The following is a 22,687-nucleotide window of genomic DNA, read 5'->3' as shown; positions in this document are numbered from 1 at the left end:
TTGATCAACATGTTTTAAATACCGTAAACCATACAAACAAATTAACAGGTTTAATAAAGAGAAATGGTGTTAAAAAAGAGATCACTTTTTCAGCGCCATCCCCTATCAAATAGATACATCAAGGGGGTGCCAGAGGGGGGATGTGCCCCCTTCTGCTTGGGGGTTTCTCCAAGAACGTTTTGGACTTGTGTGAGGCTAAAAATGGCCTTAGGTCGACCTTAAGGTAAAGTGTAACCAAGGCTGAAAAGTCTTTGACTCTATCTCAATCCATTATTAAGTTGCAGCACATTAAAATCAGTTTTAATGAAAAAATCAATGCAAAATAGTAATTTTTGGTAATTTTGAGAATGTCCCATTGTTTCCATAACAGGAAGATTGAGTATTCTGTTACAAAGGCTATGGTCCAGTTAACATTTGTGCCAAGTTTGATTAGTATTGAAGCCTTTTTTATAGTTTCATAGCAGTTTGATAGCAGTATGTTAATTTTGTGTGACTTTAAAGTTCTGGCCCTATATATAACTTAGAAATACATTATATATGCAAAGCCATTATTTAGCTTCAGTCATATAGTATTTCTACTGTCCGTCTGTCAGCCACATCAATGTGCATGCAACAATTTGAAGTTGAATTTACCAAACAGGAATTCACCATGACGAGATGATGTGCAGAGTGTGATTTTGGCTTTCTCAGGTCAAAGAAAAATAATAAACATGAATTCCAAACTCTTTTAGACTGATAAATGGAGATTATATTTTCATTTAATAAGGATAAACTGTTTATTAAAATATTCATAATTATTATCTTACAGGACAGGTCAGCTCTTGTTCTTTCAGGAAACATTGCTCTGACCAGTTTACCTCTTACCAAATCGTTCAGAGTTTTATCTATCATTAGTCCTTTTACTCCCTTCTTATAGACAGAAGTTACCTATGAATAACTAGCATCAGTTGAAGAATTCATATCTGATAAAATTAGGACACCTCATAGTTAACCAAATTGTTTCATTTCAACAGTGAAGGTACCATCACATTTATGTGATCTCCTGTGTACTGTACTAACTGAAATTTTATAACAAATGTCTTTATAAATGCTCTTAGATTTTATTCAATATATTATTATAAAAAAGACAAAACAATCACATTTAGATATGTGGATTTATCACAGAGTACATCATGTAAACAGTCAACATAAAACAGTAAAATACCACTATCATTCATAACAAGAGGGCCTTTATTGGCCCTTAATCGCTTTCCTGGGGATACTGAATTTCATTATAAGCTTACTCTTCATCAAAATCTGTCAAATGGCTGAGAAAGATTTGTCATTTAAGTCCATTTTTCTACTCAGTCATATTGTGCAGTAGATTATTATGATTTTAACAATTTTTGTAAAGGATCACCCATGGATATTTCTTGAGGCAGAAATATTATTTAAAGCTTATGTCAGTCATACCTCTTGTTCTCCATAATGACATTATTTAAATAATTTTTTTTTTGTGAAAGACCACCAAGTGATTATGTTTCGTTTAGATTTTCATCAATAAGTAGATATTGTTTTAAAGCTTATTTCAATTTCAAGCTATGGCAGTCATTTTTTAAGCAGACTTGAAGAATTTTAGCAATTTTTGTAAAAGAACCACCAAATTCGTAGAGTGCCATCCAGGCATCATCCTGTATAGGCAAAGCATTTAGAAGATGTTTGAAATAAAATGTTGACAACAGACACAGGACGATCACAAAGGCTCATCTTGAGCACATTACGCTCAGGTGAGCTATAAATAAAACAATACAATCTTAAAAAACATCTAAAAATGTCAGATGATAAATATAAAACTGTGTCACTAGAATTTGAATATACATTTATGTAACAGTCACTAGAATTTGAATATAACAAAGTCACTAGAATTTGAATGTAACAAAGTCACTAGAATTTGAATGTAACAAACACTTGTTCATTTTTATTATGATATTATAATTCTTTAATGTTATTTCAAATAAATTGGCCTTAATTAATGGCACATCCATGATAAGAGCTCTTTTTTTACTTTAAACCATGGTAATTAAAAAAAAGTTGTACTGTTATATAATAAATTGTCAGAAATTGTTATCATGTGACCATTAGGTAGCAAATAAAACAAAATGAAAAGTATTATCATATAGTATAATAAAGCATAAGAAATATTATTATACTTTCATGGTAAACTTGTAAACATCATAAAACAAAAAATGCTCATTAATGAATATACATGTATTCTTATGTAAAAATCAAACATCATCTTGTGACACAATTAGACCATAACAAAAATATACTAGTACATGCTTATGGAGGGTTCATCATATTTGATTAATATCAAAGTTGAGTTAAAACTCTCAGGTAAAAGAAATACTCTTTACTTGTACCAATTATATACATTGTAATTGATATATCACAGGCAATAATAAACCGCAGAGTTTGGCAAATTGCTTGGCACAATTTTTTTTCTTTTCTATTCTAGATTTTTTCACAAACTTATAGGGAGAGAGATTTCAAGAACATACTATCAGTGCTTCTGTCCAGTCAATGAAATACAAAATTATTAGATCATTTATATAAACACTGGAAAATAATCTATCTTTAATTAGATATATACAATTTGAAAATAGTCATGCATATTGAATGATACCCCTAGAAATGAAAGTGTTGTATGCAAGTCATTTAACACTCCTTGACCTTTAACTTTCCGCCTCAGTTTCCTGTTGTAAAAGGTTCTCCCCGCTATTTTCCTTCTCACTCTCTGGTGGAAGAATATCTGCATTATTTTCCCGCATTTTCAGTGTATGCTCTATAAGAGACAGACAGACGAACACCCAATTGTACATGTGTTGTGCTGGTACAGAGCTGTGTTTAGCTACCTCCCCATGAGGGACATCCTTGAGGTATTTCTCAATTTTTTCAGGCTGAATAAGATCTTGACCAGCCGTCGGGTCATAGGTAGCAAGTTTCTGTAGAAGCTCATTGTTGATTTGCTGAAAAAGTATGATAAATAAACATAAGTTCTAACATATAGTAAATTCATAAACCACTTCTGTGCCAGCAGTAAAAACCTATATCAGTTTGTATTGACTTGAATGGTGTCAGAAAAAGTTAAAGACGAATGGTGTCAGAAACTGATAAAAACAAGAGCCGGTTGAACCGGGTGATGCTCCCCGAATAGGTTTTGGACACAGGAAGGTATACCTCTTGTAGTGTCAGAGTTATGTCACAGACAAAGTTCAAAGTGTAAAAACAACCTAAATGTTGCCCGCGACACGTGTATTGACTTGAATGGTGTCAGAAACTGATAAAAAAAACTTCCAAAAATCCCTACTTTTTTGAGAGATAAAAATGAGTCTCTGTTAATATTCTCTAAGTTGCATGGAAAATTTAGAAAACTAAAAAAATAATTTACCCCTTTCATTTGTTGCCAGTCATCATAAAGCCCTTGTTCTGTCTCCTCAAAGTCAAATATAGCCTTCACTGACTTGAGTATATCATGTACAATTCTTGGAGGATCATTATAGCTACGAAGCTCAGCAAATGCCTTTGTGTCCAGTTTGTTGACATTTTCTCTCAATTCCATCAACATCAGACGATCAAACATAATGTCCATCCTCGATTCCTCATTCTGCTCAGCCTCTGTTTCATAAACATTTTAAAACCAATTAAGATATCAATCATCTAGTTTCTATCTTATTATTAATGTCTCTTTAGGAAATTCAAAGACATCATAATTCCAATGATTTGACATTTTGGTTAGAATACCAGCCAAACAATGATGTCTATCTTTCTGTTAGAATTTGGTTAACTGTATGTGTGTGTGTGGAAACACAAAATTAAAATTCTATTTAATACAGGGAAATAAAAATATAACTGATGTTCAGAACAAATATGTATATACAGTGAAACAGTGGCATATTATAAGAATGGCTGCTAAAATACATGTATAATGGCTGAGTAATCTTCATGGAAAGTGCTGAATATGTATGCCGCAGTTGGACTCAAAGAATGTTATTTTTTTATTGAAAACAATTCAAATGATAATGTGACTTTGCCATCATTAAAATACTGACCTAGGACAACATTTTTCTCCTCTCCAGCCATTTCCTTAGTGATTTCCTTGTGAGCCATCTGCAGCAGACGCAACATTCTCTGAACTTCCCGGTTCTCATGACTTGGCAGTTGTTTCATCTCTCCAATACTAATGTCTAGTATAGCTGATGCCCGGCCTTGATCATCTCTCAATGGGAACGCCAGGTGGCGCTCTCCATATGCGTCTGCTGATACACTCTCAGAATTGTCAACTGCTTTAAACAAATAGTCTCTGAAAGGTGAATAACACTCATACATTATCATTGAATACAAAAAATTCAAAAATAAAAACATTAACCATATCTTGATATTATTTGTCTTTAATCAAGTCCAATTTCCAATATTGTCAACAAACATTCAGATGGTAGTTGAACCTTCTCTGTCCTTAAAAAATCAGGGACATTCACATATCAATATAACACAAGGTAGTAAGGACATAATCAATTTTAAGTCTCTACAAAGTTATATAACAATTTGGTAACAATCGGTTTACACTCATGTGAACATGTTATAAGACATTCATTCAGCACAATGTTGAATTCCATTTAAATATATTGTAAATGATCCCGTGCCTTCATTAATGTATTTTAAAATTATACATATTTTGTAAATGATGCTATAATTACCGGAAGAGGTTATCTTTCCTCTCGAGACGTGGAGGGTTCTGCATGTTCTGGATGCTTCCTCTCTTATCTGTCATCATCATTTTTCTCAGTACAAAGTCTTTGCTCTCCTCATCTGGTTCCACAATGTATGCAACAACTTCCTTCACATGTGGACTACGACGATGGATCCAGGACACCGCACTTTCTGTGATACGCAACAGTTTTTTGCGCATGTCAATTGCATGGTAGGCAATGCTAAATGATTTTGCCACACCCTAAAATGAAATACATATAACTTTAAACTTGGATAAAGCACATGATCTGCCCTTTGATTTATTTTATCATTTTATTACTTAATTTCTGATTTATTTTAAGGGGAATTGTTTATTTTTTTTTGTGAATTCATCAATAAAGAATTATTACTCTAACAATGCCACTAGAGTAGCCCAAATACTCCAAACATTCCTCTTTGTGGTTTAAGAAGAGATAATTTGTTTTTAAACAAAAGTTGACAATGTAAAACTAAACAATATTTAAGCAGGAATGAAGATTGAATATTACCTGGAAGAACTGAATCTCGTGTGTGATGAAGATACTCTTTGTATGATGATCACTGAGTGTGTCTATACCCAGGAGACCAAATACACGCTTACGTCGGTCCTTAAGAGGAATTACAATGAACGACCCCTCACGCTCCTGTTGGAATATTGAATATATTTTAATTACTACAAATATACTTGATATATTGATAAAACAATCAGTAAGAGTTTTAAGATTTAGGCTTCTAATTTTAAATCTATGCCATGGATATAGAGAAAGGCATTCAGACTCGGGTCTTATATTGTCAACTTCTCAACTCTAGTATTGTAAACTCTCTTTAAACAACATTTCCACATATAAAGCAGGGAAAATCCATTACACAAAGTGTTAAGATACAGGTTTAGTTCATCTATAAACTAGTTTAAATACATTTCTAAAGCAAAATTTGTTTTGCAAAATTTTAAAAAGTTTTAAGGAGTATTTAAGTTTCTAATCATAATGATGATGTATTGAAATGACATAAAAATGTTGAAATATGCTGAATGTACACAAGCATTATTATGATGTATGCATTATTTTATGTAAAATGTAACATTTATACTCACGTCTGGTTTTCTGTATGGGTTCCAGAACATGATGTTCCCATGATTAGCTACTCTTGGTACATGAATTGGTTTGCCAGTCTCGACTGCTGAGAAACTTGTTTAAAATAAATGAAACATTTAAATTTAACTATAAGAAACATGTTACAAACTTTGTTTTAACATTTCAGCTGATATAGTTTGTAAAGTGAACAGAAATATTTTTTATCTGACACATGTTTTTTATGAGTAATTGTTAATTATATTCAATATTTAGTATATATTGGTATATATTTCATTTTCTCAGATACAAAACATTCATGGATCAAATTAGTCTAAAAATTCTTTTGATGATATTTCAAAAAGATTTTTTAAATTTTCCCACCGTCTCTGGTTTTAAGATATTGTCATATTGCTAGACTACAAAGAAAGTTAGTCAATTTGTATCATTCATTATTCAATGATTTAACTAAACATCTCTAAAATTTCTGTTTGAGGGACATGCTTTGACAAAGCAAAATCCTATATGCGTGTAAGGAGTGAGTGGGTGACGTGTTTGAAGATCTAATGTTGGCTGACCAGTATAATGAGTTGCAAATGACCAGAAATCAGTTCTGATATTGACACAATGAAATAACTAAACTAAAACAAAATTTATGACACTGGTTGAATAACACTGACATTGTTTACTGTAAGAGGACAACACCACTGACCTTCAACAACCTCAGATGACTGTGATTCACAGCTGAAATCAAAACTGAAAATAAAAGTCATTAATACCTAATTCCCATCATATCCTTGTACAGAATCTTTCCAAGCAGAAAGTCGGCATCTTCAGTTGTAGCAGCTACATATCGTAAAACAACGTCACCTCGTGTACGATCTGTAGTATTACGTTCCAACATGGAGATGTTGGCACTGATGTTCTTACCACCACCATGAGCTTCGGCATCCTGGATAATAAACATTGATATTACACAAATAGTTTAAATAATGACAATATATTTAGACATGCCTATATAATAGTCTCTAAATAATGACAATGTTCATACATGGCAATATGATGGTCTCTTAATCATGAATGACTAAATCAGACATGGCTTGCTTAACTAATTCAGACATGGCTATATGATACAATGTCGTACCTAAATCATGACATTATTCAGACTAGGATAATTTAATTGAGATATAAAATAAGAACAACCTATAAATTGTAGTCTTACCTTATACAATGCCTGGAACACAGCTTTATAGACAGGTTCAATGGAGGCCCCACCAGTGTCGGCTGCTGTGATAATGTATTGTAACCACTTCTTACGGGCTTCGCCTCGAATACGCTCAGCATATGTGCGCTGTAATCATAAATTATAAAATATATAGTATAATAACTGTCAAATGTCCTGCTAAACTTTGCTTTCATAAACCTAAGCAAGAGAAAGAATGGATATTAGTCTTTTATATGATTGATTATCTGAATCAATGTAATTAAAAACAACATAATCCTTCATTTTTATGAAATTATATAATGAAAAATCAGTCACTTTCAGAAAAATAAAAAAGTTAAATGTACTTAAATATTTCAATATGATATAGGTTAATTATAAAACAAAAAGAAAATTTATTTTAGTATTTTGTTCATAAAATGCATGCAAAAACAAAAAGTTCAATTTTATTTTATATTTTGTATTTTCAAGACAAATCATGCACTTAGTAAATTCAGTACAATATCATGCTGTCTTTGTTTATCAATTTAAATAATTGGTTATGGATTATAATTCTGTTTAAAACAACATCACAAGCAAATACCATGCAATTATTTAACACAAGTTTGTTGTAATTACACAATAAATAAAATTTTTGGTACCAAATTGTTGATATTTGCATTAAATAAAAAAAGATGTTTAGTTTGCACTGAACCTGCACTGATCTTAAATCTATGTATCAGTACTATCTGTAGCCATTAATTCATTGCCTAACCTATAATATAGCTATGCATTAATAGGTTGCAACCTCAGTCACAGGATGGACAAACATTTACTTTATTCCACGGTAAAAGACACTTAGTATTTCATTACGATTTATATTGGCAACTTTTACATGAATTCAATAAAACAGCTTATGTTATATCTTAGTTAGAACTGAAGTTTAAATAATGGCCATCAATGAAAACTTAACCAAAAAGGTTAACCAATGACAACATCGACACAGAAGCAGACCATTGGACCATGACAATAGCTCTGTTTCCTCCTAGAAAAGTGGTACCCAAGATGGTCTTTTAAAAAAAATGGATACCTTATGACTTACATTATGATTAACTGAAATGATAATGAATATTTGAGACAATAAAGTTTAAAATTCAATCAAAATTTTAAGCACACCAAAATGAACATCAAATATCAATGCTATATTTAGCACACACAGCAACCTATCAGATATTTTATATTTATAGCTCACACGTAACACATCGTTATCTATCATCAATTTCAGCTGAAATAATTAAATAACAAATGTCATAATTAAAGTTTGTAAATTATTTAAATCTTCATTTTTTATACAGTTAGAAAAAGTAATTGTAAACTATAGCTACTAGCCCTTTTGGTAACATACTAAATGTAAAAAAAAAACAGCTATGAAAAAATTGAATCATAAATACACTACTGTACCACACACATATAATATATTTTGAACATTTAACAAAACAGACACCATCTATATTCTGAACCTAAAACATACATGTGCTTTAATTAACAAAACAACAATAACATATAAATTTCCCACAACTTCTATTAATTTGGCCACAGTTCACGCTAAAATGTCCCTAAACCAATAAAAATGTCACATATTAGAATTAGCAGTAAACAGTTATCTACATTTATTCATATAGCCAAGCATATACATATTTTCAATATCACAATCTTATGGCTTGGTCACACCGAGAATTGTAGGTCTGTCTTTTGTTGTTACATGCACATTTTAAGTGACTTCCTATATTGACAAAACAGGAAAAGCGTGCGTTCACACAAGATGGTGTAAAATTTTCTCACAAGGGTCTTTAGGTTTTTTTACATGTTTTTTTACAAATTTTTTCCTTTATAAATGCAAGACTTTTTGAGACAGAAGGCAGAACTTATGTTATTCATTTTAATCTTTCCTCTGTCGCAGACCTGCAGTGTGACCATAACTTTACAATAGTGATGATTGGATATTGCTACTATTACAAATTACTGTAGGCACACCATATCTATGTTAAAAAGTTTTACTTTATATAAGAGAGTTAACCAGAATGATAAACCTTGTTTTGTCTCAACAGTAAGTTGTAATTTGTTTTTAACAGAATTTACATTTTAATGAAAACATGTCTTACAAGTGAGTAATTGTTTGGACTTCTATACAATCAAGCCTGACAAATTTCACCCTTGTTACAAATACTTTGATTTTTTTTCTAATAAGTGTATATAACACTGTGTACAACACTTAATTTAAAACTTGGACAGACAATGTCTAATTCCAAGTAATCAACAATATACAAATATATGTAGAGAATGTGTTTTGAGATATATCCAATCATCAATATTGTATATTGACATATAGCATCTTCATCACAAGCAATATCATACATATATAACCTTTCATACAACAAACTTACGTTCAGCATATCAGAGGCTTGCTATGTAATTATATACATAAATTATTTACTAAAGTATATAAAAGACTGAAGAAATTTTTCCCAAAAACATTCATTTCAACCAATGCAAATACTATTGTCTATAATTTAAATTATGATAAAACAAGACCCTTTGCTTTTATAGGACTGCATACTTGTTTAATACTTAGTGTATAAAGCTATATATTTGCTGTTTGTAAATTGTAAAGTTATTGTTTATTTTGTGACTTAACTGATTGCAGAATAGCCAGAGTCAATACATTTGATTGAAATAGAGTGGGGCATGTGTGGAGTCATCTTCAAACCTACTAAAACATAGCTGTGAAATATTTTGTACAGGAACATTTTATTGTTTACATACAATGTTCAGGAACATTTTAATCTGATAACATACAATTTTCATATTAAATTACATAGACATTCTATGCAACAATATTTCAAGAAAGACCATTAGGTAATGAAAACTGAACATATTTGTAGTGGCGTTTTTATAAAAAAAAATCATTAGATATTGCTTTATACTTTTAAAGCCAAGAAATGCATAACTAAAGACATCAAATTTGATTTATAACTTTATCAATATCAAGAAAATATAAAATTTACAACTATAGTGCATTAACATTTTTGTGTGTATTATCTGGTAGGAATTATTGCAAAATAATGATAAATGTTAACTTTATGCTTCTATAGTTAAACAGCATATTATACATGTATGTGTCCAAAGTTAAATTGCATATCATATTGATGTTAAATTAATTAATTAAAGCAAATTAGATTTTTTTTTTCCATAATAAATATTTTTCTATATTTTAGAAGTGAAAGTATTTTAAGCTCATGCTAAAATTAATATCAATATGAGATAATCTATTGTTTGTATTATGTATTAATTGTCTAGAATTTGAATACCCCATCTCCTCTCTACAAAAATAAATTCATACAAATAATACAATAACAGTAAAAGAGATTCATGGGTCCGGTAAAAAGTTCTGTCATTGGGCTTTTATGTTTTATCAATGTTATTTCTATGGCAAATCTTCAAGGTGTTGCCCTAAGTTAACATCAACAAACCTTAAACCTTTTTACCCATTTAATAAATATTCCTCTTCTGCTGATAAAATGGCATTGCCAAGAGAACTTCTAGATTTATACTTCTTTCTAGAAAATTTTTTCTTGGCCCTTGAAAATATTACAATAATGCAAATTGTATTGTTCAAATGCTTTGTAATTAATCACTCAGGCCAAATACCTTGGTGATTATATTCCTGCACATTTGAACCAAAATCTTCCTTTATTTTATAACAAATTCAACAACACACAAAACTGATATCTATTTCCTGAATAAAATTAAAATTCTTATAAAAATTAATCAATTTTAAATAACTTGGTCATTTTAGAAGTCATTTGCACCCAGTGCAGTGAATTGTTTTTGAATTTATCTAGGACTATAAAAACCCATACAGAACTTTTTTCAGGACTTGGGTAAAAGAAGATGGTACATGTTTAAAATCATTGCCTTACATTTGAAATAATAAAGTATAACCAAATTCTACAGGAAAACAAATGGAAGCATTTCCCCCTCAAATCTCACCTTCTTGTGAGTATATACCAGTATATAGAAAACATATACAGATGTATATTTTATTTAATCTATTTCACCCCAGTCCTGAGAGTCTAATTGTTTACCCTTAACTATATCATATTTACCATCTACCCTTAACCATGTTACTGACCTCTCCTTCATTCAATATATCCTTTAAACAAGCAACATATCAATATAGCACCAAACATTTTTAATATTTGTCATAGTCTAGTTTTTTAACACTAATCAAAAATTGCTAATTTTCAACAGGAGATGCACAAAGTTCCATCGCACAGACGATATGTGGAGATAGTAACTTTGACTTTATAACTGAATAGAAAAAAAACACAAACAACCATGGTTCAAACCCCAGTCTCTGGTTTGCCAGTCCAGTATGCTAACCACAACAACACCACAGCTCTTTTATCTCTTTATAATTATGAAAGGAATGAAAACCATTGAATATAAATTAAAAAAGAAATTTTAAATTGTCTACATTTCCTTTAATACATGTATATAGTTATGTATATACAGTACATTTTGTTCATGCATAAATCTGAATACATCACACAGAAATAGTTCTGTTTTCACATGCTCAAATCATGATTATTGAAAGGTAGATAATGAATAAAGCCTTTTAGTTACATTTTAGAATAAGCTACAGTACATATTGTATGAAACTCTTCGTAAGCCTTTCTAAATGATGCTCACTCAGTCACACACAAGTTTCACTGTACTCAATGCTATATACATGTCACTGAAATATTTTCTTAAACACTTTTGACAATTTATACAAATAAAAACACTACATAGGCATAAAACATTGATGATCAAGTCATCACTAAATCTAAAACATAAAATTGCCATCAAATGGCTTTTAAGTACAAATTGACAATGACATGTATATAACTGGGAAGTTTTGAGAGAGAAAGAAAGGTGGGTGTTTCCTCCATCTACCTTTTTGACTTTAACAAAGTCCTATAAACATAAAATACAATGCTATATCAAAACTTTACACTGTAAATTCACTTTATTTCGGAAAATTGGCATGAAATTTTGTGGTTTTATCACAAAGGACTTTTTTGTACGTTCTCAAATTTGTGGATAGTAAAAAGAAAATTGCACACAATATTATGCTAAGTCATCTTACAGGAGACAAAATAAAATTTTGTTGGATCTTAAATCCGTGGATTGACCTGTACATGAAATCCAGGAAAATTAGTGCAATGTCTTTGCAGTATCTTAAATTTCATATGACAATCAGAATTAAAATTATCAGTACTGTGTAACTAACAAGCAGTAATTATGCCATAAATGACAAATGCTTCACTCTAAAGACACAAAGTCTAGTAAAACAGATGAATTAATTCTTAATGAAATATTTCTGCTTTACTTCTCCTTTAACTTCACAGTATATAACAAGGATATTGTCGAAACGATGGATTCTTTCAAACACTGTTATGGTTTTAAAGAATGCAAGGTACTCAGTAGTTGCTGAGAAAAAGTCAAGACAAAAAATTAGAGCTGAAATGACATTAAAGATGCATAACTTTTAGAAAAATTACTGGACTGGAACATGCTGCTAATATGCACATCTCCTTTTGGTAGTGATACTTCCTGTGAAGATTACTCAAATTCAGTGACACTACAGATTGACAGCCTATGTTGCAGCTATATACACCCTGTATGAAAGAATACAAACAACAAAGTGAGAGTTATGTGTTGTTTTAAAGTGAAAACAAAGTCTTACCTCCACACTATTGTTTAAGAACTCAATGAAATATTCGAATTCCGCATCAGCTCCTGGCATCGCATCTGCTACCAGGGTTACAAAGTTACGGAACTCCCTCTTGCTCAGACGGTTGTCAGTTGGGTGCTTTGTCTTCTTTTTCATTTCAACTTTAGCTAAATACAGAAAAATAGAAACTTGAATGATTTTACACATCTAAATTATACACATCAACATGACTTATGACTTACTGACATCGAACCATCAACATTTGTACAAAGTGTAACACTAAAATCCCTCCATCAACATGCTTTGCACAAAATATGGACATTTCATCATTTCTGGTAATCTTATGTTTCATATATAGACCTGGATTATACATGTAATGCTCAGTCTCATGATGGTGAACATTTCTGATAGAATTGCCAAATTCATTATTACATACATTTTCATTGCTTATATCTGACTTACGACCTCTACATATGACCTTAACCTTGGTCATACAAATCTGTATGATTTTGACCAAGGGACCAGATTCATGCATACAACATCAGGTTTCATGATGGTTCCAACATTTATATTGTGTAATTCTTAAATTCATCCATGCATATAGAAGATGCTAGAGATAAAACTGAACCCTGAATGCCCACCATGGGCATTCTCATAATACAACTTGTTTTTAAATGGGGCATATAAAAAGAATTTCATCCTCATATCATAGAATTATGGTGGTGTAAATAATCAATTCCATCTTATCTTTTCTTAATAGTGAGTAAATATAACAAAAACTGTAAATACTTATGCATTATTGTCATATTTTTCTAAAGTAAGTTTCTGTTTACCATTTGCTTTCTTGGATTTATCTTATCATCTTTAATCTAATGATAAACACATCTTAAGTTACCAAAGACAAAATGTAGCTTTTAAACAGGAAAATGTCTTTATCCCCAAATCATACTTTCAAACCACTTTTTTTTGTCTCTATCACAAGTAAGTGTTTATTAGGTAAATGTAGGAATTACTGTTTTTATAATATATAAAGCAAACCTGTTTCAATGGCCTCACTTTCTTGACCATCTTTGTATTTCATCATGACATTTTCCACCTCATCCTGATCAAGATAACCAGAGCCATCATTGTCCCACTTATCAAACAACTGATCCAGCAACATCTTCCTACGTGATGACATCGCCTCTCTTCTAGCCTATATATATAGTTGTCATGGTTACATATATTTCCAACATCACATTTAATAGAAAAATAACTATCTATGTTTAAATCATATTTTTACATGCACTACTTGCACAATAAACTATTAATTAAAAAGCAATTTAAGATTGATTGAAAAAGAATTTTAAAATATACATCCTATAACAAGAACGTGTTTGTTAAACACAAATGCCCCCGGCACAGATTCTTGTCAGTAACAATATTTAAAATAAAGGCTGTCTGGGCAAAAGTGTAAAAAATCTATTTTTAGCACTGGTGACCTTGACCCAAATGACCCCTAACTCCATCCAAAGGAAGAATACCATGTAAGTTATCTTCCTACCAATTATAATACAAATCTGTCAATAAATAAAGGCTGTATGATCAAAAGTGTAAAAAACTATTTTTAGCACTGGTGACCTTGACCCAACTGACCCTACCTCCATCCAAATGAGAATACCTCAATTTTATGTTCCTACAAAATATACAAGACATCTTTACATGTATTGTGTATTGAGTGAATAATAAAATCTTGAGAAAAAAAATCTTGATAGAATAAGGTTAATACACCTGTTAAAGTGTAAAAAATCTATTTTTGACATTAGTGACCTTGACCCAAATGACCCCTTACTAAAGGAAAAGGTAGAGGACCTCCATGAAAGACATTAACTTAACTAGAAATGTGTCCATAGGACACGGATGCCCCCACACGCCACTGTTCTTTCAATCTTATGACTCTAGGTCAAATATTTTTTGGACTACATGTGCCACAAGTTGAAAACTGAAAATCAACAAAGGGCCATAATTCTGTTAAATTTGGTCGCAGCAAAAATTCCTTCCTTTACTACCATCTACACATTAAGGTTGTTTATCCCTGGAAGTTTAAGCAAAATCTGCCATCCGGTTTAAGAGGAGTTGCGTTCACAAAATTTCTACATAGTATATAATGAAAAAATCAACAAAGGGCCATAATTCTGTTAAATTTGGTTGCAGCGAAAATTCCTTCCTTTACTGCCATCTACACATTAAGGTTGTTCATCCCTGGAAGTTTAAGCAAAATCTGCCATCCGGTTTAAGAGGAGTTGCATTCACAAAATTTCTACATTGTATATAGTGAAAAAATCAACAAAGGGCCATAATTCTGTTAAATTTGGTCGCAGCGAAAATTCCTTCCTTTACTACCATCTACACCTTAAGGTTGTTCATCCCTGTAAGTTTAAGCAAAATCTGCCATCCGGTTTAAGAGGAGTTGCGTTCACAAGATTTCGGGACGTACGGACTGACGGACGGACTGACGGACGGACGGACGGACAAGTGCAACGCTATATGCTCCCACATTGTGGGGGCATAAAAATAAAGGCTGTATGAGCAGAAATGTTTAAATTTATTTTTTTACACAAGTGACCTTGACCTTTACCTAGAGACACCTTACGCCATAAAAAAATTAGAGGACCGTTAAAGGTATCCCCCTACCAAATATGAAAGATATCATTAAATAAATTCAGTAATAAGGTGAATTTTTTTGATAAATCCAACTTGGCGGAATACTGGTTAACCATACAAGGATTTATTTTCAAAGTGATAAAAAGGGAAATTACTGGGAAAATGGATGGCACATTTATATATATATAACTTGGCAATATCATGTACATTGTATTGATAAGTAAGTGTGAAAATTATTAAGCCATTAGTTCAGATAGAACATAAGATATTTCTGACTTGCCGGTTTAGGTTAACCATTATTCATTTTCTAAGTGCTGAAAAGGGCCTTAACTTGGTGCAAATGGAAGCCATAGTTATGTAACTTGCCCAGATCATATACTTTGTATGGATTAGTAAGTGTGTAAATTATGAAGCCATTGGTACAGGTAGAACTTAAAAAAAATCCAACTTGCCGTTCTAGGTTAACCTCGTACAGACTTTACAACATTTTGGGTTTAGGGGCTATTTTCTTTGTTATTTTCTTTGTTTTCTTAAGGGCTACTAGCCCATAAACCCTTTGATCACGGAATGAACCTATTGTTCTCTTTTGTTCTCTTTACTGTTACATAGCCCCTAAACCCAAAATGTTTGCTCGGACAGACGGACGGAAGGACAGACGGACGGACGGTTCAATTACTATATGCCCGGGGGCATAAAAACAACAAGCAATTTCAGTAAATTTAATCTGCTAATAAATTAATTTCAGTTAATTTTATCCGCTAGTAAACTAATTAATAGAACAATTGACAAGAAATTTTCTTAATAGACAAAATTGTCATTTAATTAAATGTGACATGATCTGACAATTTATAAGCACATAAGTTTTAAACCCCCAACAGTTTTTGAAATCCATGATACAACATCAGCATGGTACAGACGGACGGACTTACCCTGACCAATCTCTCCATTTTCTCCTCTTCTGTCTCCTGGTACTCAGACTTGATATATTTCATCAACGTTTCAAAACCTTTGGTAGATGGCTCGTCACCAAGGAATGTCTCTGTTAGTTGAACAAACTGTGATACGTTGACAGAGTTCTCATCAAATATTGACATCTGAGAGTGACTACGGCTTATCTGTGTCATAGCTGGAAGAGAAAATATATAAGAATATATTAAAGCTAAAGGACTTTAAATACATAGTGTTTGAAACTTGTAAGCTTGTAAACAAACTGATATCCAAAGCCTGAGGAGCTATAATAGCTATTGGGGAGATTAATAATGTTTGACGATAATTATAAATGTATTATCTGTAATAAACAGTAAATTAAACACAAAGCTGATAAACAATAATGTTAAGTTAGTTTACTAAAAGGAACATGGCTCACAGTGGTCCATACACCTTAAAAGTTAAAACAATGAAATTCTTTCATAGATCAACAGGGGCACTTGAAACACAACCAGACAGAAATATATGTGAAAGTAAGAAGTGAAACTGAAAATCAATTTTTATGTGCAATTATGATTTCAGTTAAAAGCTTTTTCATTTTTTTTGTCAGTTTGCACAATGAAAATGATTATTCTACATAAACAGAGTGAGGGAATGATCTGAAATTTTGCATAAAAGCAATAATACTCTAATGTCAAGGAAATGTATCTGTATTGCTTTTATTACCTCTATTAATTAGAGGCTGGGGAAAGGGGGTGATGTTTGCCTTCGACTACTTAATGGTATAGCAATGCAAGTATTAGATAAGTTGGTAAATGGTGACCAAGGGAGCAATCTGTACTCAGACTATATATTTGAAGTTGTCAGAGGGCCACACATTTGTCAGTCTGTAAAGAGGTTAAAATTAGAAACCTTCAGGCTTTTTTTCAATAAAGGGATGTCCAACAAAGTTCAAAGACTAAACAAGATTATTAAATGATTACAATAAAATGCATACTGGGTACACTTATTTATATATATTTGTATATTCATGATAGAAAAAAATATCAGCCTAGTATTCTTGAGCAGATATTATTTCTGCAATTCAGGTTAATATTATAATAAAATAATAATTAAATAATAAGATACGCGATCATGGAAATGCCAGTTGACTACCTCATATTGCCAGTTAAACATTTGATCACTTGCATAAATCTGCAAGTAGAAAATCTTGCTAAATTCTAACCCTGATATATCTACATTGAGTAAGTTATTGCTCCATATCATTTCTTTTACAAATGACAGCCCTTGTTGACGCCTAACTTGCCAACAAAAACAAGTACATTTGTAATTATTTTAATCTTCGCAAATTTAAATTTCCAAACCATTCTAAGTAAATTTATAAATCCACAAAATAATTCACAAGTGTTTTTGCTAAATAACGATCATACAATCATAAAATGACTTACAGTACAGGAATGATAAATCCTTATATTTCAGGACAAAAGCTTAACCATTTAAAAAAAAAAATCTTTATAAAACTAAGATATCATTCAAACAGCGTATTCTATTCACACATATAAAAATGTTTAAAGCTACCTGTTTTCTCCCTCTCAAAGTTTGTCCCTTCAGCAAATGATACAGCTTGTTGTGTTCCTGTACCTGGTGTCTTTGGTTGACTCTGTAGTAATTCCCCAGTCAATGCTACATCTATATATACATAACATAATAAAATATGACTTACATGTATAATATCTTAAAAGTTTTTGAAAAGTTTTATCCTACCTATGGAGATACAAAACATGAATAAAATTTAATATCCAATAGATGTGTCATATTATAACAAGATGGCCAAAATCAGTCAACTCCAAGCGCCAATTAAGCTCTCCCAAGGGATCATGGTCATTATTTTGGAAACTTTCTATCATGAGAGCTTTTTTATCCCTCTGTTAAGTGTTTGATACTGGATAGATAACAACATTACTGAATGTACTGGAATCTTAAGAATGATAGTAAATGTATTTTGATCCAATAAAAGGAATATATAATATATTATACATTATATTGTATTTCCTTTACATTTTTCCTTTACATTTTTACTTAATCTGGGAAAATAATTCAACTGATCTTCATTAAATAATCAGGGGGGAATGTTAACATACTAACAAATATTTTAAATTTAACTTGCTTAAATTTTCATGACTAGCAGTTTCACATTCAAAGTTGTACAACACAAAATTTTCCATATGAAACCATTGATGATTTTTAAAAGTTTTAATATTTTATGAAACAAGAGGGCCATGATGGCCCTAGATCGCTCACCTGAATTATCAAACTCATCCAAACAATTACCTAGACAAGCATTCTGACCAAGTCTCATGACAGGTGAGTCAAAAATGTGACCACTACAGTGTTAACAAGGATTATCCATATTTGAGCAGTGCGACCTAGTTTTTTACCCAGGTGACACATATTCAAACTTGACCTAGAAATCATCAAAACAAACTTTCAGACCAATTTCCAGGATACTTGGATCAAAACAGTAGCAACTAGAGTGTTAACAAGATTTTTCTATTTTTAGCTCCGGTGACCTAGTTTCACATGCGATTTCGAACTCATCCAAGCAATTACCTAGACAAGCATTTCTGACCAAGTTTGATGATAATGGAGTCGAAAATGTGACCACTAGAATGTTAACAAGGTTTTTCCATATTTGGGCGGTGTGACCTAGTTTTTCATCCAAGATGACCCATGTTCGATCTTGACTTAGAAATCATCAAAACAAACTTTCAGACCAATTAACAGAATATTTGGATCACAACAGTAGCCACTAGAGTGTTTAACAATATTTTTCTATTTTTAGCTCCTGTGACCTAGTTTTTCAATCCGAGATGTCCCATGTTCGATTTATTCCCAGCAATGACCTAGACAAGTTTCCTGACCAAGTTTGATGACAATTGAGTCAAAATTGTGACCACTAGAGTGTTAACAAGGTTTTTCTATTTTTAGCTCCTGTGACCTAGTTTTTCATCGAGATGAACCCATGTTCGAACTCATCCGAGTTATTACCTAGACAAGCATCTTGATCAAGTTTGATGATGATTGATGCAAAAATGTGACCGCTAAAGTGTTAACAAGGTTTTTCTATTTTTAGCTCCGGTGACCTACTTTTTCATCCGAGATGACCCATGTTCGAACTCATCCAAGCTATCAACTAGATAAGCATCCTGACCAAGTTTGATGATGATTGATGCAAAAATGTGACCGCTAAAGTGTTAACAAGGTTTTTCTATTTATAGCTCCGGTGACCTAGTTTTTCATCCGAGATGACCCATATTCGAACTCATCTGAGCTATTATCTAAACAAGCATCCTGACAAAGTTTGATGATGATTGGGTCAAAAATGTGACCACTAGAGTGTTCACAAGGTTTTTTTCTATTTTTAGCTCCTGTGACCTAGTTTTTCATCAGAGATGACCCATGTTCGAACTCATCCAAGCAATTGACTAGACAAGCATTCTGACCAAAGTTTGATGATGATTGGTTCAAAAATGTGACCACTAGAGTGTTCACAAGGTTTTTCTATTTATAGCTCCTGTGACCTACTTTTTCATCCGAGATGACCCATGTTCGAACTCATCCGAGCTATCACCTAGACAAACATCCTGACCAAGTTTGATGATGATTGGGTCAAAAATGTGACCTCTAGAGTGTTCACAAGGTTTTTCTATTTTTAGCTCTTGTGACCTAGTTTTTCATCCGAGATGACCCATGTTCGAACTCATCCGAGCTTTCAACTAGATAAGCATCCTGACCAAGTTTGATGATGATTGAGGCAAAAATGCGACCGCTAGAGTGTTCACAAGAAATTGTGGACGGCCGGACGGACGACGGACGACGGACGACGGACGACGGACATTCACCGATCCTAAAAGCTCACCCTGAGCAAGCTCAGGTGAGCTAAAAAAAAGAAAAGAATATTTAAAAGACATTTCTTGTTGAATGGTAGCCATTTTGTTCTTGCATGAAAGCTTGCAAAACTAGCGGGTCATCATGTGACTGCTGTTATCCAATGAATATACAGGATGATAGTTGGAGGTTAAATACACAGTTTTAGAAAGTGTACACAGAATACACCAATGCGTCATTTTAAGGAGTGGTTTTACCTTACAGAAAGCACAAACAGTGTTCTAGATTTTCATATAAAGCCACAACAAATATTGTACACAGAAAGCAGAGAGGGTACAAGAGGAAGCAAATCAGAGATATATATTTGATAATGCTCTTTTTAAAAGTTTATAAAAAAAGAACACTTTTGAGTATATAACTTCAAGATGAACACATTACAGCATTTCCATAATGAAAAGTTACCCTTATAAAAGTTATTTTCTCATATTTAACAATAAAACTACCTGATTCAATGTCTCCTTCTTTTTCTTTTTCCTCAATTGATTCATCAGCTTTTTGTTGTTCAGTTGTCTCCCCAGCTGTTGATGGTGGTTCTGGACCTTGATCAGGTAATTCTGTACTTGTACCCCCTTCCTTCGTCTCAGATTTCTGTGACCCAGATTCATCTGGTTTAGTATCACTTTCTTTTCCTGAAGTGTCAATATCTGTTGTTTCTTTGTTTTCTTCTGGTTTTGCTTCATCTTTCTTTAATAGTTCTGCAGTCTCTTCTTCTTTAGCACTTTCTGGTTTCTGTTCTTCTTGTTTCAATTCTGTATCAGTTTTTTCTTTCTCCTGACCCTCCCCTTTATTTTCTTCTTCTTTCTCTGCTTCTTCTGGTTTCTTTTCTGCGACCTGTTCAGTAGTTTGTTCTGGTCCAGCCTCCTTTTCACCATCTGTTTCTTGATAGATAGCAAAATAATATCTAAAGCATGTTTATAGTCTGGAAAGGTAATACACAAAAAGCTGTCACAGAAATTTGATTTTCTTGTGCTTGATAGTAAAAACAAGTTAAAGTATTGCCAAGCAATAAAACCCTCTACAGGAAAGGGCCTTGTCACACAATTAGTTAGCTGAAATCAACAGTTTGTAGTAAATAATACATGAAGGTAGGTTTTATACAACATACTTTAATGTGGACAGGTAGTAGTTAGAAAAGTACAATGGCATGTTTGCTGTTAGGTAGTTAGTGAAATCAACATCATGGACAGATAAGAGGTATGCTGCAAATCAGCTGTTTGATGTTACTGTTGGAGGCTAGAAGTATCCTTCTCAAGATCTTGACAGCATTTTCACTTCTTTCTTTTTATGTTTATAGGTAATTAGAAATATCAACTATAACTATTACAATTATTAAAATATTTTTTTTAAAGTCTTGGATGAAAAAAAAAATGGAGTGCAAACCCTAACTTAAAAACTTTAAAATGAATACATGTGAAGAAAGAAAAGTAAATTGGATATCTTCCATTATTCTAGTAGTGATTTAATTACAATTCTTAAACAAATGCAAATTGATACATTATATAAAGAAACTGCAATGTATATGTCAGATAAATGCTATATGAAAAATAAGCTAAATAAGCAAGTCATATAAATCATTATAAAATCAAAATAAACATAAATATATAATATATGTAAGTATGAAGCAGGTAGATAAAACAGCAATTGTAAGAAAATACATATTGCAGTTATGTGACTTGCATCCTTCATGGTGGTTAGTAATGCATATATACAACAGTCATTGGTACAGATATATCCTACATGTAAAATACGTAAACCAAGTCTATATCCAGTCTATAAGGGGAAATAAGTGAAGAAAAATCAATGCCACATATCTGTAATTTGCCAAGAGCATGACATTTGTACTGGTGTGTAAGTGTGTATTTGCCACAGGCACAAATTATACTTATTACCTTAAATTTAAAAGTGCTAAAAAGGGGAATAACTGTGGAAAAATGGATGGCAAATTTCTGTAACTTGCCAAATTCATGGACTTTGTATTGGTAGGTTTGTATGGTTTGAAGTCATTGCCATAGATAAAATTTAAGAAACATCCAACTTACGTAAAAGAAGTCTGCTAATCAAAAGCATATATATCAAAACTAACCTTCCTTTTGTTGTTCTGGTTTTTCCTCTATCTTTTGGTCAGTTTGTTCCTCTTTGGCATCTTGTTGCTGTGTTTCAGGAGTTGGCTCCCCTTTATCTGATGCTTCATCTTCCTTTTGTTCTACTATAGTTTGTTCCCTAGGTTCTGCAGTTACAGGTGGAGGGGAGCGTGGAGGCTCTGTTGTGGCTGGTAATGATGGTATCTGCTCCTCCTTTACCTCCTCATCATCACTCAATGTGTCGTCTGCTTCATCAACTTCAACAACTGGCCCT

General features: G+C 32.2%; 1 protein-coding gene across 5 annotated transcripts in view; it reads right to left on the bottom strand.

The window, feature by feature from the left end:
- Positions 1-2,219: 2,219 nt before the first annotated feature.
- The window catches only part of LOC132755247 (EF-hand calcium-binding domain-containing protein 5-like), a 34,248-nt gene continuing 13,780 nt past the window's right edge, over positions 2,220-22,687 (bottom strand). Inside the window, exons 7-21 of one of the 5 annotated variants that reach the window (XM_060746072.1) lie at positions 22,416-22,685; positions 20,776-21,210; positions 17,963-18,073; positions 16,387-16,583; positions 13,853-14,009; positions 12,827-12,981; positions 12,034-12,054; positions 7,057-7,185; positions 6,614-6,786; positions 5,858-5,951; positions 5,274-5,408; positions 4,734-4,987; positions 4,089-4,339; positions 3,428-3,654; positions 2,220-3,005 (exon numbers count right to left, since the gene is read on the bottom strand). In XM_060746072.1, coding sequence (XP_060602055.1) covers positions 2,712-3,005; positions 3,428-3,654; positions 4,089-4,339; positions 4,734-4,987; positions 5,274-5,408; positions 5,858-5,951; positions 6,614-6,786; positions 7,057-7,185; positions 12,034-12,054; positions 12,827-12,981; positions 13,853-14,009; positions 16,387-16,583; positions 17,963-18,073; positions 20,776-21,210; positions 22,416-22,685 — 2,903 coding nt within the window. In that variant the 3' untranslated portion in view covers positions 2,220-2,711. Of the gene's footprint in view, positions 3,006-3,427; positions 3,655-4,088; positions 4,340-4,733; positions 4,988-5,273; positions 5,409-5,857; positions 5,952-6,613; positions 6,787-7,056; positions 7,186-9,479; positions 9,501-12,033; positions 12,055-12,826; positions 12,982-13,852; positions 14,010-16,386; positions 16,584-17,962; positions 18,074-20,775; positions 21,211-22,415; positions 22,686-22,687 lie in introns of all 5 variants that reach the window. The other 4 variants (XM_060746071.1, XM_060746073.1, XM_060746075.1 and 1 more) reach the window with 4 other exon arrangements.

This window comes from Ruditapes philippinarum, unplaced genomic scaffold, assembly GCF_026571515.1.
Source record: "Ruditapes philippinarum isolate M1 unplaced genomic scaffold, ASM2657151v2 ctg1488_1_1_1_1, whole genome shotgun sequence".
Lineage (NCBI taxonomy): Eukaryota > Metazoa > Mollusca > Bivalvia > Venerida > Veneridae > Ruditapes > Ruditapes philippinarum.
This window is presented reverse-complemented; position numbering and strand designations above follow the sequence as displayed.